Source organism: Eutrema salsugineum, unplaced genomic scaffold, assembly GCF_000478725.1.
Source record: "Eutrema salsugineum unplaced genomic scaffold, Eutsalg1_0 scaffold_12, whole genome shotgun sequence".
Classification (NCBI taxonomy): domain Eukaryota; kingdom Viridiplantae; phylum Streptophyta; class Magnoliopsida; order Brassicales; family Brassicaceae; genus Eutrema; species Eutrema salsugineum.
Genome location: NW_006256895.1, coordinates 9,580,241 through 9,594,358, shown reverse-complemented (window position 1 = coordinate 9,594,358; position 14,118 = coordinate 9,580,241). Strand labels below are relative to the sequence as shown.

The 14,118-nt window shown below is 36.7% G+C and overlaps 2 protein-coding genes across 2 annotated transcripts; one reads left to right on the top strand and one right to left on the bottom strand.

The window, feature by feature from the left end:
- The first annotated feature begins 7,750 nt into the window (after nucleotides 1-7,750).
- LOC18025744 (protein IQ-DOMAIN 14) lies at nucleotides 7,751-10,112 on the top strand. Its single transcript, XM_006408799.2, has 5 exons — nucleotides 7,751-7,917; nucleotides 8,008-8,244; nucleotides 8,939-9,166; nucleotides 9,253-9,366; nucleotides 9,446-10,112. Exons 1-5 carry the CDS (start codon nucleotides 7,852-7,854, stop codon nucleotides 10,052-10,054), a joined length of 1,254 nt encoding a protein of 417 aa, XP_006408862.1. The 5' UTR covers nucleotides 7,751-7,851; the 3' UTR covers nucleotides 10,055-10,112.
- Nucleotides 10,113-10,202: 90 nt separating this feature from the next.
- LOC18025743 (cytochrome P450 711A1) lies at nucleotides 10,203-13,413 on the bottom strand. Its single transcript, XM_006408798.2, has 5 exons — nucleotides 13,159-13,413; nucleotides 11,792-11,944; nucleotides 10,913-11,675; nucleotides 10,722-10,817; nucleotides 10,203-10,602 (listed from the first exon to the last, which is right to left on the bottom strand). Exons 1-5 carry the CDS (start codon nucleotides 13,398-13,400, stop codon nucleotides 10,273-10,275), a joined length of 1,584 nt encoding a protein of 527 aa, XP_006408861.1. The 5' UTR covers nucleotides 13,401-13,413; the 3' UTR covers nucleotides 10,203-10,272.
- Between the last annotated feature and the right edge of the window lie 705 nt (nucleotides 13,414-14,118).

Here is a 14,118-nt window from a genome sequence, read left to right as displayed (position 1 = left end):
AACATAGTTCTTCAATATGATCTATTGGGTGCTCTGTGGGATAACCATTATATTGTTGTTGTTTAAGTAAACTAATGTAGTGTACATTAGCTTTAGAATCTCCATCCTCTGGTAACGGTGGTCGGATTGCACGTCTATCTTCAAAGATGTTGTGAGCTGTGTCGCACTCACTAATCAGTTGTTCTCCTTTCTTGGTATGTTTTGGTTCTCCAATCGCTCCATTGCCATCATTGATTGGGTCATTAAGCTCATCATCAGATGGATCACCATCTATAAGAGGTGGCTTATCAGCGAGAGGGTCAAGAATTTGTTCCTGATCTCCCATTGAAAAGTACCTGAAAAATGCAAAGAAAAACAAAAGTAAGTTCTATAGAATTAAGAAGAGATTCGCTATGAAAGAGATCAAAATTCCCGGCAATGGCGCCAAAAACTTGATGCTACAGGATGAAATGGTTACTTCTAGCTTCACGTTTTAAATTTATAAACCCTAAATATCTGCAAGTGCACAGATGTGCGTTGTAATACTAAGGGGTCGAACCACAGAGATTTTGAGTTTTCAGTGCGAATCAATCGAAGACTTAAAACTAATATAACAAAAAAAATTGGGAGTTTTGGTTTTGGTGTCACTAAATCTAAGATGTAAGACGAAATTAAAAGGTTGTAAAACAATAAAAACTAGGCTCTGGGCTTAAGGGTATTTGCATGGGTTCATGAATGATCTAATGATAGACAAATAAATTGATAAAGGTAATTAACTAGTGAGATTCACGAACTCGAATAGACACAGGTATGATTAGCCAACTCTCGTCACTCTAATCAACTAATTACTCAAACTCGACAAGTAGCTTTTGTCTCTTGCCACGAATGAGATCATGCATTACTAAAAGAATTCATCTATGCTCACGATTCTCTATAGGTAGATTTTCGTCCCCTATAGCGATTTTGCTCGTATCACTTCTAGGTCAGGTAATCCGATACAACACTTTCATGGCTCCAATTAAACCTAAGATCAGTTTCTAAGTGGCCAGAAAAGAAAACATGCATTAAGAAAAAGAATGAACGATGGACTCCTAGAAGATTATAAACCCTAAATCTAACATTTCAACAAATCAAGACATGAAATTCCCTTTGAAAAATCCCTTTATAACCCAATTGAAAAACTACTCAGACATAGACAACTTCAATATCACAAAAGTAGTTAAGGTTTCTGTAAATTGAAATGGAGAAAAGTAAGGAAATAAAAAACAAGGTGAAGAAGGAGATCCGATGGTGCCCCTTTCGGTGGCTCCTCTTCAAAGGTGGCGGTTCTCTAAAACTCTTGATAATATGTGGGCGCATCCTCTCAGAATGACCTAAAAAAGGTATATATATATAGTGTCAGGGGTCTTTTGGAACAACTAGGGTTTGCAGGAATATTGATGGGAATGTGAGATTTAAAATGGGCTTCTGAGGCTCGGAAATAGGCTCTCCACGGTTGTTAAAGTCGCGGCTGCGGTGGAAGGTCTTCCGGCCGCGGGTGGGAACATTCTCGGCTTCCAGACTGTATTGATTCGCCTTCAGTGCAACAAGCATATATAGATATCTAACCGTTGGATTGCTTTGATTCTAAGTGTATTGGAAATCTGGTTGTCTCCTCTATCTTATGTCCAAATTTGGGGATAATCAGACGGTGGTAAGGTATTCATTTGTTGCCAAAATTCTGACGGTCTGAATTTATCTAAAATTGTACTTTTGCTCCAAAATGCATTCCTTTTGTCCAAATATCCTGAAAACTCTTTTGAAACTATAAAACATGGAAATCACTTAAAAATCATTGAAAACTAAGTTAAAACACATGAATAAGATCTTAAAATCATCCATAAAAGTGGTTTAAATACGGTGTTATCAATCTTCCTTGAAATCTCTTCTTACTTTGTATAAGTTCATCTTTCTCCTCTTTCTTTCTCAACCGTGCCTGGGTTGTTGTGCTCCAAGGGCTTTCTTTCTTCCTATTCCCTGGCGGGCTCCTCCCGATGTCTCAACCCTGCCATTGAAGCTCTTACCTCGCTGACCCACGATTGTCCCAGTTGAGCTGAGTACTCTACCAGTCTTTCCATCACCCAAAAGGTGGCTATTCGCGTTACTTTCCCATTCATACGAGGAGTGTGAATCCCCTTTTGCCCCGAGGGGACTCCTCCTTGTGCTGCTCGAGTTCTCCTTGAGCGGGGGGAACGCCTTCAACTCCTTCCTGATATCCCCCAATGTTTCTTGAGAGATAAGGTTGAAGGGGTAGATTGGGTCTACCAAAACTCACCTGACCCACCTTTGGCCTATAAAAAAGGTGATCATGATGCTGGACTCCTAAGGACGTTATTCCTAAATTGTTTTCCAACGTTTTTGCTTGGGGAGGCTCGTGACCATACGAACTTTCTTCGCCTCCCTTTACTTTTTCTTGCCTTGGACTCCTTTCATCTCGTCCAACGCCGTTCGTTCTCCTTACATCCTTTTTCTGCTTTGTCAGCATCTTCTGCACCTTTTCCAACAATAAATGTTGCGTGGAGGGGTGACGAATCAGCACAAGCAGCTCTTCCTTGGGGAGAAGCATCTGTCGGTACTGTCTGCCGGACCGATGATATTCGCACCATGGTTTGAGTCCGTCTATGATCGTTGGGTTGTCCCTGCTCACGCCCTCTGTCGAACGCGAATGCGGCACCCACGCATCCACCTCTCTCCATCTTGTAATCTGCTTGAACGGGGTGTCGGTCGAACGGATTTGGTGACTGCATCTCTCCGACCACCCTCTCAAATCTTTAGCCAGCTCGGGATCGTCCTTTCTTGCGGCTTCTGGGTCATCCCCTCGTCCTTGCTCCTTATTTTTCTGCCGGAAACTGAGTGTTTCAATGGTTTTCTGACTCGAGAAGAGATATTTTGCTTTGGAGAGTGTTGCCCCCTCCTTATAGCGCCAAACTTTTTAGAGGATTTTTGGTCTTCTTGTGGGGGCAAGTCTCCTGCAAAACCGAGAAACACATGAAGTTTTGGAAAACACGATGGGGGTGTGTTTTCTGAAGGCTGTCCGACGCTCAAGTCAAAAAACAACCAAAAAACCACTAAGTGGCTAATCGAAGAGCAGAAAGAGATCGGAAAACTAAGGTGAAATCAACTCGGGCCTCTAGTGGTGATGAAATTTTTATTGTGAAAAGAGAAGAAAAGAAGAGTTTGTTGGTGGAAAAGCTCCACGGCTTAGGGACCATCATGGAGAGAAAGTGAAGAGATGGTCGGAACAGTGACCGGAAAGTATGAAGTGCTAACGTCTAAGACTCACAAGTATCTAGAGAGATATTATGAACCTTAGGATACCTAAAAAGTGTGTCCCCTCTTCCTTGTTGGAAGGGATAAAGTATTCATAGGATTTTACCTGACCCACTAAGTGGCTAGTCGGAGAGCAGAAAGATATCGGAAAACTAAGGTGGAATCAACTCATGCCTTTAGTGGTGATGGACATTTTGTTGTGAAAAGAGAAGAAAAGAAGAGTTTTTTGGTGGAAAAGCTCCATGGCTTAGGGTCTATCGTGGAAAGGAAGTGAAGAGATGGTCGGAATAGTGACCGGAAAGTATAAAGTGCTAACGTCTAAGACTCACAAGTATCTAGAGAGATATTATGAACCTTATGATAGCTAAAAAGTGTGTCCCCTCCTCCTTGTTGGACGGGATAAAGTGTTTATAGGATTTTACCTGACCCAGGCTAGTATACCAGGTCGATCCATGGATAGTGAATTGGGTGGGTCAGTCCACGACTTGACTTGACTGGGTTCGAATCTTGTGCTTGTATCACACCTCTGACGGTCTTACCAACTTTCCTTGGCATGTTTTGCCTGCTACGAGACCGCTCCTTGGCGCGTCTCTTTCGCCCTCAGTGTATGGGTTGGGTCGGCGATTCAGGTGCGGTATGACTCTTGTTGAACCTCTGATTTTCCCTCTGGTTCTTATGAAAGGTCACTATCGTCTGACACGTGTAAGAAAAATGCATTAAATGCTAATCTTGTGGGTTTGTAAGGGTATGAGTAATCAAATAAGACTAAGGCATATTCCTATTGTCGAATGGAGGAAAATTTGAATAGTATTTCTCGCTTATAGATTTACTCATACCTGGCCATGATCCCTCGATATTGGGACCGGGCTGGCGGGATTGCTTAGATAGATGACTCCTCTCTCCAGATACTTGTGCGGGCCACACTTCCTTATATCCCGACCCTTCCGGATTACCGATCTTAGGTCTAGGACATAGAGAAGGTGACCTCTCCTCCTCTTGACCACTCAGTTTCCAACCTCCTTGTCTCTGACAGTATGGCATGTACTATCAGATACAAGGAACCCGGGAACAGGTGGTATATCATGCCAGATCTCCCGAATCTGAATGGATTCGAGGTCCAATACTATATGCTTAGGTCACATTGGGCCGTAAGCCCAATACGAATCCTAATTTAGTTTTGTATCTGAAAAAAAACCATGGACGTCACATGCAAACACGTGATTCATCCATGTAGAAAGAATCAAATTTATCCCAAACATTTACTGTAAAAAAAAATTATAGTCTTCTTAGCATTACTGCAAACCACTACTATTCATATGGATTACAAAGAAGATGTTAATTGTAACAATTAACAAACTACCTTTTGCACACAAAAAAAAATAAACATACAAACTACCCAATGAAAACGGCCATTTCCGCCTACATGTTATCACAAATCAATGAACAATTTCAATTAATACATCTAAAATTACTAATGTCTAAATTCTTTTTTGTGTAACCAATTTTTATTTTTTCCATTTGTATTCACCATTTTATCATGATCGCTTTAAAATGTTATATAACGATCTTAAGAGCTAAACGTCTTTGAAGATCAAACCGATCCTAAAATCTTCAAGAAATCATATTTGTGTGTATTATGATCCACCATTTTACCAACCAAAATCATAAAATGGATATCAAATTGAAGAACAAGTCTTAAAGATTTAAAATTTTCAAAAAGTCTAGAAAAATACTTATATTTTAGTTTTTTTAAAACAATTTTTTGTACAGAGTAATTCGATAAGTCATCCGTCTAACTAGTATTTTTTTCTTAACTTCTGGATTTTTTTTGGATTTTTTGGAATTTTTTTTATTTTTTGGAATTTAATGTAAATTTATTATTAAACAATAATTTATAATGGATATTATTTATCTGTTAACTCTGGATTGTTAGATAAGTAGAATCTATATATAAATTACTAGTTAATTTGCCCATACCAAATGTAATTATATAAATAAATGATTTTAAGAACATTAAAAAAAAAGTTTTATCTCTGTTTTAAGATAAACGAATCCGAAATTTACAAATAAGCTTTTGATTTTAACAAAAGAGTTAAAAAATCTTTCTGAAGTCAAAGATAAGAAATCAAAAATTCTATTCTAGATATCATAATTAACGACATTTCATCAGACATATAGATTTCATTTATTGTTTTTCTTTTTTTCTTTTTTCTTAGATTTTTACTAAATTTTAGTTTTATAAAATTATAAAAATCAAAAACCCTATAAACATAAGAAATTGTAAACACTATAATAATTAGCGATATTTCTAGCATAAATTTTGTTTTTTTTTTGTTTTGAAACGACATTCTAAATTTTATTCCCATTTTTGTTTCTTTTAACATTTTAGTTAGCTTTTTTCTTAATTTCGGAAACATAAGAAATGATAAATTTTATAGTTTTTTGTGTTTTTCAAAAAACATTTTTGTCTAATTTTTTCTAAGTTTCGGTTGAATATAATTTTAAAAATTGTTTGATTAAGTACGAATTAAGCCCTTCAAAGCTATGTTTGGAAAGTACGGACGTCTGGAAAAATGAAGCATTTTATGTGGCAAGCTTTATCAGGATGTATTACTACTTGCCAAAACCTAACCTACAAGCATATAGAAACGGATAAGAGTTGTCCCCGCTGTGGAAATCCTGAAGAATCTATTAACCATCTTTTGTTTTTATGTCTCCCGGCTTTACAAGTCTGGGTGTTATCAGACTTTTTGTCCCTTCCGGGTCTTTTCCCGAATACATTATTTGCCAAAATATGAGCTTGCTCTTTTGGAAAACAAAAGAGTTAGGCATGACAGATCCTCAAAAGGACATTTATCATTGGATCTTGTGGTATATTTGGTAAGCGAGGAACGACAAAATCTTCAACGGGAAAGAAATTTCCCCGGTAGATACTTTGATCTACGCCAAAGTTGAAGCAGAAAGTTGGAAGATTGCAAACCAACCGAAAGAAGAAGAGGACGAAATAGACAAGGCTTCGCTCACTCCTCTTCTCTTGATTTCTCTACCTGATACCCAGAAGTTCCCGATTTGTCAGGTTGATGCATCGTGAATAGGCAACAGCCTGGTTAGTGGGTTCGGGTGGAGTCTAAAAAAGAAGAGGGGTGGTGAGACTTTTGGTCTTCAGGGCTGTCGTAGAAGCCTATCGGTCCTTCATGCCAAATTAGAGAGCTTTTTATGGGCTATGTCTTGCATGAAAGATAGACAAATCCTATCCGTACACTTTCAGACCGACTGTTCGGATTTGTTAAGCAAGTCTGAATCTCCATCAAAGTGGCTACTTTCTTATCAGAGTTGGAAGCCTTCCGCATCCTTCGAGAAAGCTTATTGGATTTCACTCTGTCCTATATCCCCAAAAGTTCAAATGTCCAAGCGGATAGTCTTGCAAAAGAAGCTCGAGCAAGAGGCAGTATTTTCTCCCAAATCATTCATACCGAGCCAGCTGAGTACTGTTCCCAGACCAATTTCTTAACGGGCCAAATGTGATGTAATAGTTGAGTTGTTGAAAAAAAAAGTACGTAATTAAGCATTTAACTATAATAATTTAGACCGGATTGTTTTAAGGTTTTTTTACACGTTATTAAATAAGAACCAATAAAAAAATGACATGTAATTAGAAAATAGGGGTAAACGGTCTTTTTGCGGCTCAAATTCATTATAGAACTGACATGTAAGCAAAAGGCGGTGAAACTCGCTGTGAGCGCGACACGTAAGCAAATAACTACATAAATAAGCATATAGAAGATTTTAATAAAAAATATATTCATTGGAGTATTTTTAGGTTCTAAAATAGTGGTTATATTAAAAATTATATCAAAATTTAGCTGATGTATTTTATGGAAATTTCTAATCACAAAATCCAAAAGGGCATTGCTTTTTGAAAGAGAATGTGTTTCGTAAATCTGAAAGCAACATTTTTGGGAGTTTAAATTTCGAATCCAATGATTCATTAATAATAAAATCACAACAAGGCAATACACATGAGTAAGTCCTGTAAAAAAAGAACAAAAAGCCTTATCTATATAAATATAAATTTATTTATATATTATTTTTTGTGCCTTTTCATGGTTTCTTTTTCGTGCCTGAAACTCTGAGAAGGTATACAGTTGTGAAAGTAAATAAGTGTGAAAGTAAATAAGTGTGAAAGTAAATAAGTGTGAAAGTAAATAAGTGTGAAAGTAAATAAGTGTGAAAGTAAATAAGTGTGAAAGTAAATAAGTGTGAAAGTGAAAAACACAATCAGAGACAAAAGCCTAAAGACTCGAGCAAACTTTTTTTTTCCTCATGATAAAACCTTTTTTATAATTTTATATTTTTCGTTTTGTTCAAATTTCAAAAACGTCTCTTTAACCCACCACTCCCTCCATTACCACCACAATTTCACGTTCTCCTATACTCTCTCTTTCTCTCTCTATCTCTCTCAAACTTTCTACTTACCTGAGGAAAAAATAAAATCTCAGGTTTTTCTTTGTGTTGTCTACGAATTCGAGCCATAAAGACCGAACCTTTTTCATCTACGTTAAGATGGGTGCTTCAGGAAAATGGGTTAAGTCAATTATTGGTCTCAAGAAGCCAGAGAAAGATGAAACTGTAAGAGCTCTTAACCCAATTTCTTCACTTTCTTCTGTTCTCTTCGTTTTATAAAGAGCTATAAGCGTGAGAGAGATTATTTGTTTTCAGGAAAAGGGTAATGGGAAGAACAAAAAATGGAAGCTATGGAGAAATTCTTCAGGGGAGTTAAGCTCGTCTTGGAAGGGTTTCAAGGGAAGACATCGGTCTGAGTCAGAAGGTTTGGTTTCTTCCAATGCTTACTCTGCAGCTGTTGCAACTGTGCTTAGAGCTCCTCCTAAAGATTTCAAAGCTGTAAGAGAAGTATGGGCTGCTATCAGAATCCAAACCGCTTTTCGAGGCTTCTTAGTGAGTATTTTTTTTTTTTTTCTTTTTAAGTTTGAATACAATTGAGAGAACAGATACAATTTGAGGGCTTTTTTCACAATCATTTTTCATTTAGCATTCAGTTTGAGGGCTTTTAGCGGTTTCTTGGTGAGTTTAAGCTACAATTGGGAATATAAAACCAATTTGAGGGCCTTTTTCACAATCAATTTTCACTTTACATTCAATTTAAAAGTAATAAGCACTCGATTTGAGGGCTTTTTCAAGGTTTCTTGGTGAGTGTAAGCGATGAGATTAATACATTTGAGAGAATGGAAAATCAATTTGAGGGCTCTAGAAAGTTATTTTGGTGAGTTTTAAGCTATGAGTTTAATACAGTTAAGAATAGAACACCGATTTTAGGGAATCACTTTGACTGAACATTTGATTAATGTTGGCATTCAATTTGAAGGCTTTTTTAGAGGGTTCCTCGGTGAGTTTGCCTATTCCTTTCATGATTTTAAGCTATGAGTTGGATATAATTGAGAGAACAAAAACCAATCTGAGGTCTCTTTCACAATCAGTTTAGACTAAGCATCGATATAATGTTACTTTTTATTTAATTTGGGGCTTTTAGATGGTTTCTTGCGGAGTTTGCATATTGGTTCATGATCTTAATTAATTGAGAGGACTTGTTTACAATCAATTTTGATTTTAACATTTTATTTAATGTTATTAGGCGAGAAGAGCATTGAGGGCGTTGAAAGGGATAGTGAGGCTACAAGCTTTAGTGAGAGGGAGGCAAGTGAGGAAACAAGCAGCTGTAACACTAAGGTGCATGCAAGCTCTGGTTCGAGTGCAGGCTCGTGTTAGAGCTCGCCGTGTGAGGATGACTGTTGAAGGACAAGCTGTGCAAAAGCTTTTAGATGAACACAGAAGCAAATCTGATCTCTTGAAAGAAGTCGAGGTTATTGTCTTTCAGCTTTCTTTGTTGTTGTGCGCATTGGTTTGATTCCGATCAACATGTTAATTAGTTGTTTGATATACTTTCAGGAAGGTTGGTGTGATAGGAAAGGTACGGTGGATGATATTAAGACAAAGCTGCAACAGAGACAAGAAGGTGCTTTCAAGAGGGAACGTGCACTGGCTTATGCTCTAGCTCAAAAGGTAATTGTGCACACACTCTTGTCATTTTAAGATCTTGTTTTAAGCTCATTTCTAAATCCAAATTCCGGTTTTTCTGCAGCAATGGAGGTCAATTCCTAGCTCAAATCTCAAGACAAACAATTCAATCTCATATCTCAAAAGCCAAGAGTTTGATAAGAATAGTTGGGGATGGAGTTGGTTGGAGCGTTGGATGGCTGCTCGGCCATGGGAGACTAGACTTATGGACACTGCAGATGCTACCACGCCTCCTCCTCCGAAGCATTTGAAATCACCCGAAACCGTGGATGTTGTTAAAGTCAGAAGAAACTATGTGACAACTCGGGTTTCCGCAAAGCCTCCTCCTCATATGTTATCTTCAAGTCCTGGATATGAATTTAATGAGAGCCCTGGTTCATCATCTATCTGCACTTCAACCACACCGGCTTCTGGAACCACTGGCCTTGTTTCAGACAATTCTAGCAGTCAAGCAAACAAGAACAAGCCAAGTTACATGAGCATGACTGAATCAACAAAGGCTAAGCGAAGAACTAACCGTGTTCTCAGACAGTCCATGGATGAGTTTCAGTTTATGAAGAACTCTGGATTGTTTACCGGGGACTTGAAGAGCAGTCCTGGCTCGGATCCTTCCTACGTTACTTTCTCCAAACCACTCGGTGTTCCAACTAGATTCGAGAAACAGAGAGGGTAAAGTGACCTTGTGAGATTCATGTCAATTGCCTGAGGAAAGTTTCAACAGCTTGTTGTTGTCTTTGTGTTGTGAGATATCTATGTATGTTAATTTCTTCTTTTTTCCTCTGAAACTACATTGGAGTTTTTGATTACCATGAACTTAGATATAAAAATTGCAGTTTTCGATTTTATTTCGTCTTGAAACTTTCAGTTTATCTAATCAGCTGTTGTCAAGAATCAGAATCTTTTGATGGCTCTGAGCTTAACACCATTCTTGAAGCTTAGAATCACACCATAATCAAGCTCAAGTGGTCTCTCCATTTCTGAGGAATGTCTGAAAATGTAATTACGGTAGAGATGCAGCAAGGTGAGTTTGATCTCCTGCAGAGCAAATCTTTGTCCAACACAAGCTCGTGGACCAATGCCAAACGGAATGAAAGCATATGGATGTCTAAGTTTCTCCTCTTCTCCGTTCGGATCAAACCTTTCCGGCATAAACTTCTCTGGCTCTGGGAAGTTTTTGGGGTCCTTTGCTAGAACCCCTAGAGCCAACCAAACCCATGTCCCCTAAACAACAACAAGGTAAGTAACAGAGAACAAGTCGTTCTTAAAATGAAATATTAAGGATTTGAATGGTAGCAGGCTAGCAGCGGATGGAACGCAAGCCATTGAGTTGATGAATTTACCTTGGGGAGTAAGTAACCTCCGATTTCCACTTCTTTTGCAGTTTCCCTTGCAACCAAAGGAGAAACCATGTAGAACCTCATAGCCTCTTTGATAACCTACAGAGAAAGAAGAACAAAAACATCCATTAAAGATTGTAGTGCTCTCATATAAAATGAACTTCTCGGTTTTGTTTGGTAGAAAAAAAAAGCACCTGATCGAGGTATGGAAACTTGTATTGTAAGTCGTGGGAAGTCGGGATCAGATCACGGCCTCCAAACCCGTCAATCTCTATAAGCAGACGTTTCTCAACTTCGAGATGACCAGAGACTAAGTAGAGAACAGAGGATAATGTGAAAGCAGTGGTTGTAGAGCCAGCAAGAAGATGCTCATAAGTCACAGCACTTATATAATCGGGCGTAAAAATGCTCTTGGCAAACGTATCAGACTCTCTAGCTTTCAAAATCAATGACAAGAAGTCTTTTGAATCTGTCTCTGTATCCTTGGCTCGCTTTGACACGATCTCATTGAGTTGTCCACTCAATCTTCTGTTAGTCTTCTCAACTCTCCAGTCCATTGTTCCTGGTATTCTCTTCAGAACCTGCCTGAATGGCTCTTGAAGAATCGGAATCAGTAAGCCTAAGATGATGGAGAGTGAGCCAGATAAATCCATCTTGAGCTGTGTCGTGGAGTAGACATGCTGGTTTATGAAATCAGTCACCTCTACATTGTTATCCATTGAATCTTTGATTTGTTTTTTACCCGAGAGGCCGAAATCGACTCCAAAAGCAGCTTGTCCGATGATATCTGTGGTTAGCATGAGGAAGAGATTGGAGATAACAACATCTCGCGGCTCGGAATCAAAATTATGAGTAGCTAAAGTGATGAAATTGTGCATTGTTGGTATAAGACTTGACAAATGTGAAGGCTGGTAGAGAGATAAGATGGTGTTTCTCATCTTAGACCATCTCTTGTCCCTATTAATGATCCATGAATCATTAATGGTCATAGAAAGGTTGAAGAAGAAAGATATGTTTAAACTATAGTAGTGCCGATCCAATGAAAATGGTAGTCCGAATCAAGAAGCATATACCTGGTGAAGAAAAGTCCTTTCTGGTGAAGAGGAGAGGCAGAGATTGGAGAAGGAATGCTTCTATTAGGAATATCTTTGAATTTCTTTATCCCAACTTCTCTGCAAAGCTCTGCTTCTGCAACTATTATCAGTGGTTGCCTCCCCATCTGAAACCTGTTTTTCTTTTTGTTAATTTAAATTGATATTCAATTGGTCTTTTAAGATTTTCTTTTTTTTTGGTTAACATAATAACTAGTGTTCATCTTTCTTTTTCTTTCCACTCTTGTTGTGGTTATCAAAGCAGCCAATAACAACAATTAAGAGATACGGACATATAAACTAAACTGATTAACCAACATGTTTGAACTAAAATCAAACAGAAAATATGTTTATAATCTTTTAATTTTGTTATTTTGAAACTGAATATTCGAACCGGACGAATAAGCCTAAATTCATTCAAACTATATATGTTTAATTATATAAGTCTTAACATTAATTGAATAAGTAGTTATAGATTAAAACTGTTTAAATCTATTATATAATGGAGAGTTTTCTCTTCATCTAGGGTCTCCACGTCAGATAGAAAAAAATTAATGACTCAATTAATTTACACACTTTAAGTAGAATTAATTTTATTTAAAAATAAAAGAAAAACACAAATATAAAAATTAATGACTTAATTAATTTACATATTTTTTATAATCATGAATGTTATCAAGAAGAAGAAGAAGAGGATTAAAATCTGAAAAAAAAAAATAAGAAAAAATAGTTAAAGAAACGATGATGATGAAAAAATGAAAATAAAAAATGATGAAAAAGAATAAAAAAATAAGAAAAATAAAAGAATATAAAAAAAAACATATAGATGAAGACGAAATAGAAGAAGAAGAATATATACACGAAATAAAATCAGAAAAGAAGATAAAAAAAAATAAGAAATAGAAGTTCAAGAAAATGGAAAGATAAAAAAGAAAAATAAGAAAAGGAAGAAGAACACAAAGCTGATGTAGAAATTTTAGAAAATACAAGAACACAAATGTTGAAGATGATAGAGAAGACGGAAAACGAAAATAACAAACTATGACAATATGAAGATAGTGAAAGAGTCTAATAAAATTAAGAAATATAAGAAGAAAAATATAATGAATTAGTTGTTTAAAAAATAAAATTCCGCGCAACGCGCGAATTATAAATCTAGTTATTTAAAATCAAACTGAATCTGAACCGAAAGGCAAATCAAACAAACAAAATATACGTCAAACTTAACAAAACCAAATTATAATAACATTAATTTGGCTTACATTTTCATAAAAACCGATAAACCCAAAAAAACACTAAATTCTAATTTGGATTGTCCACCCAAAACAACTATCAAGAAAGGGAAGGACCTGAAGATAGGGCCATAGTGCTTAGCAAGAACGGAGAAAACGTCAAGGCCGTACTTAGCCATCAAGGGCAAGTGGCCAACAAGAGGCATAGCGGTTGGACCGGGGACCTTGCGTACGGACCAAGAGGGTCGGTACAAGTAGACTATAATTACAACCGCTGCAAAAGTCAAGGATGCAACAAGAGCTTTGTGTTGTACCAAGAACAGATCAAGAACTTCCCACCATAGATTTTGCGTCTTCATCTCTCTAACCTCTAAAGGCTCTCTATGTTGTTTTATTAATTTTTAATGTGTGTAGGTTTTGGTTGGTGCGGTTCATTAATTTATAGGTATATAGTATTTGATGTGCTTTTGAAAAGTGGGTTCTACACTCTTTCCACTATTTCACCATTAGAATAATGTGAGACTATTTTGCAAGAGGACAAAATGCGTTGAAATTATTTGTCAAATACTGATCTCTACTACTAAGTTATTGTAACGCAAGGACTTCATATTGAATTTTAAGTTTTTCTTGTCAACACTGAATTATTATATTTAATTTACATTCCGAAACACTAAATAATTCAATCTAGTATACACACAAAATATAACTTTACAATAAAAAATAAGGGTATCATTTTCGTCCTTCATTCTATAACACAACTTTTAATCAATGGTAGTGAAGTGCGGAATCTAGCCGAATGTTATTGTTTTATAACTAAATAAAATTACGACTCAAATATGTTTCGATATATTAAAAATAAAAATAGTCGACAGTCGAATTCCATTCAAAATAGTGAATCAAAATTCAAATGGATGTAAACAATTTGAATGTTAAAAAACTGATAAATAAATAATATAAAACAGCATGTTTTAAAAATCGGGTATTTTTGACCATCTCCACTCATCGTTGCACTGCAAGTGCTTGTAGATGTCAAAGGGGGTTTACCGTCAATTATAGTTTTTGGTTTCCTTTTTTCTC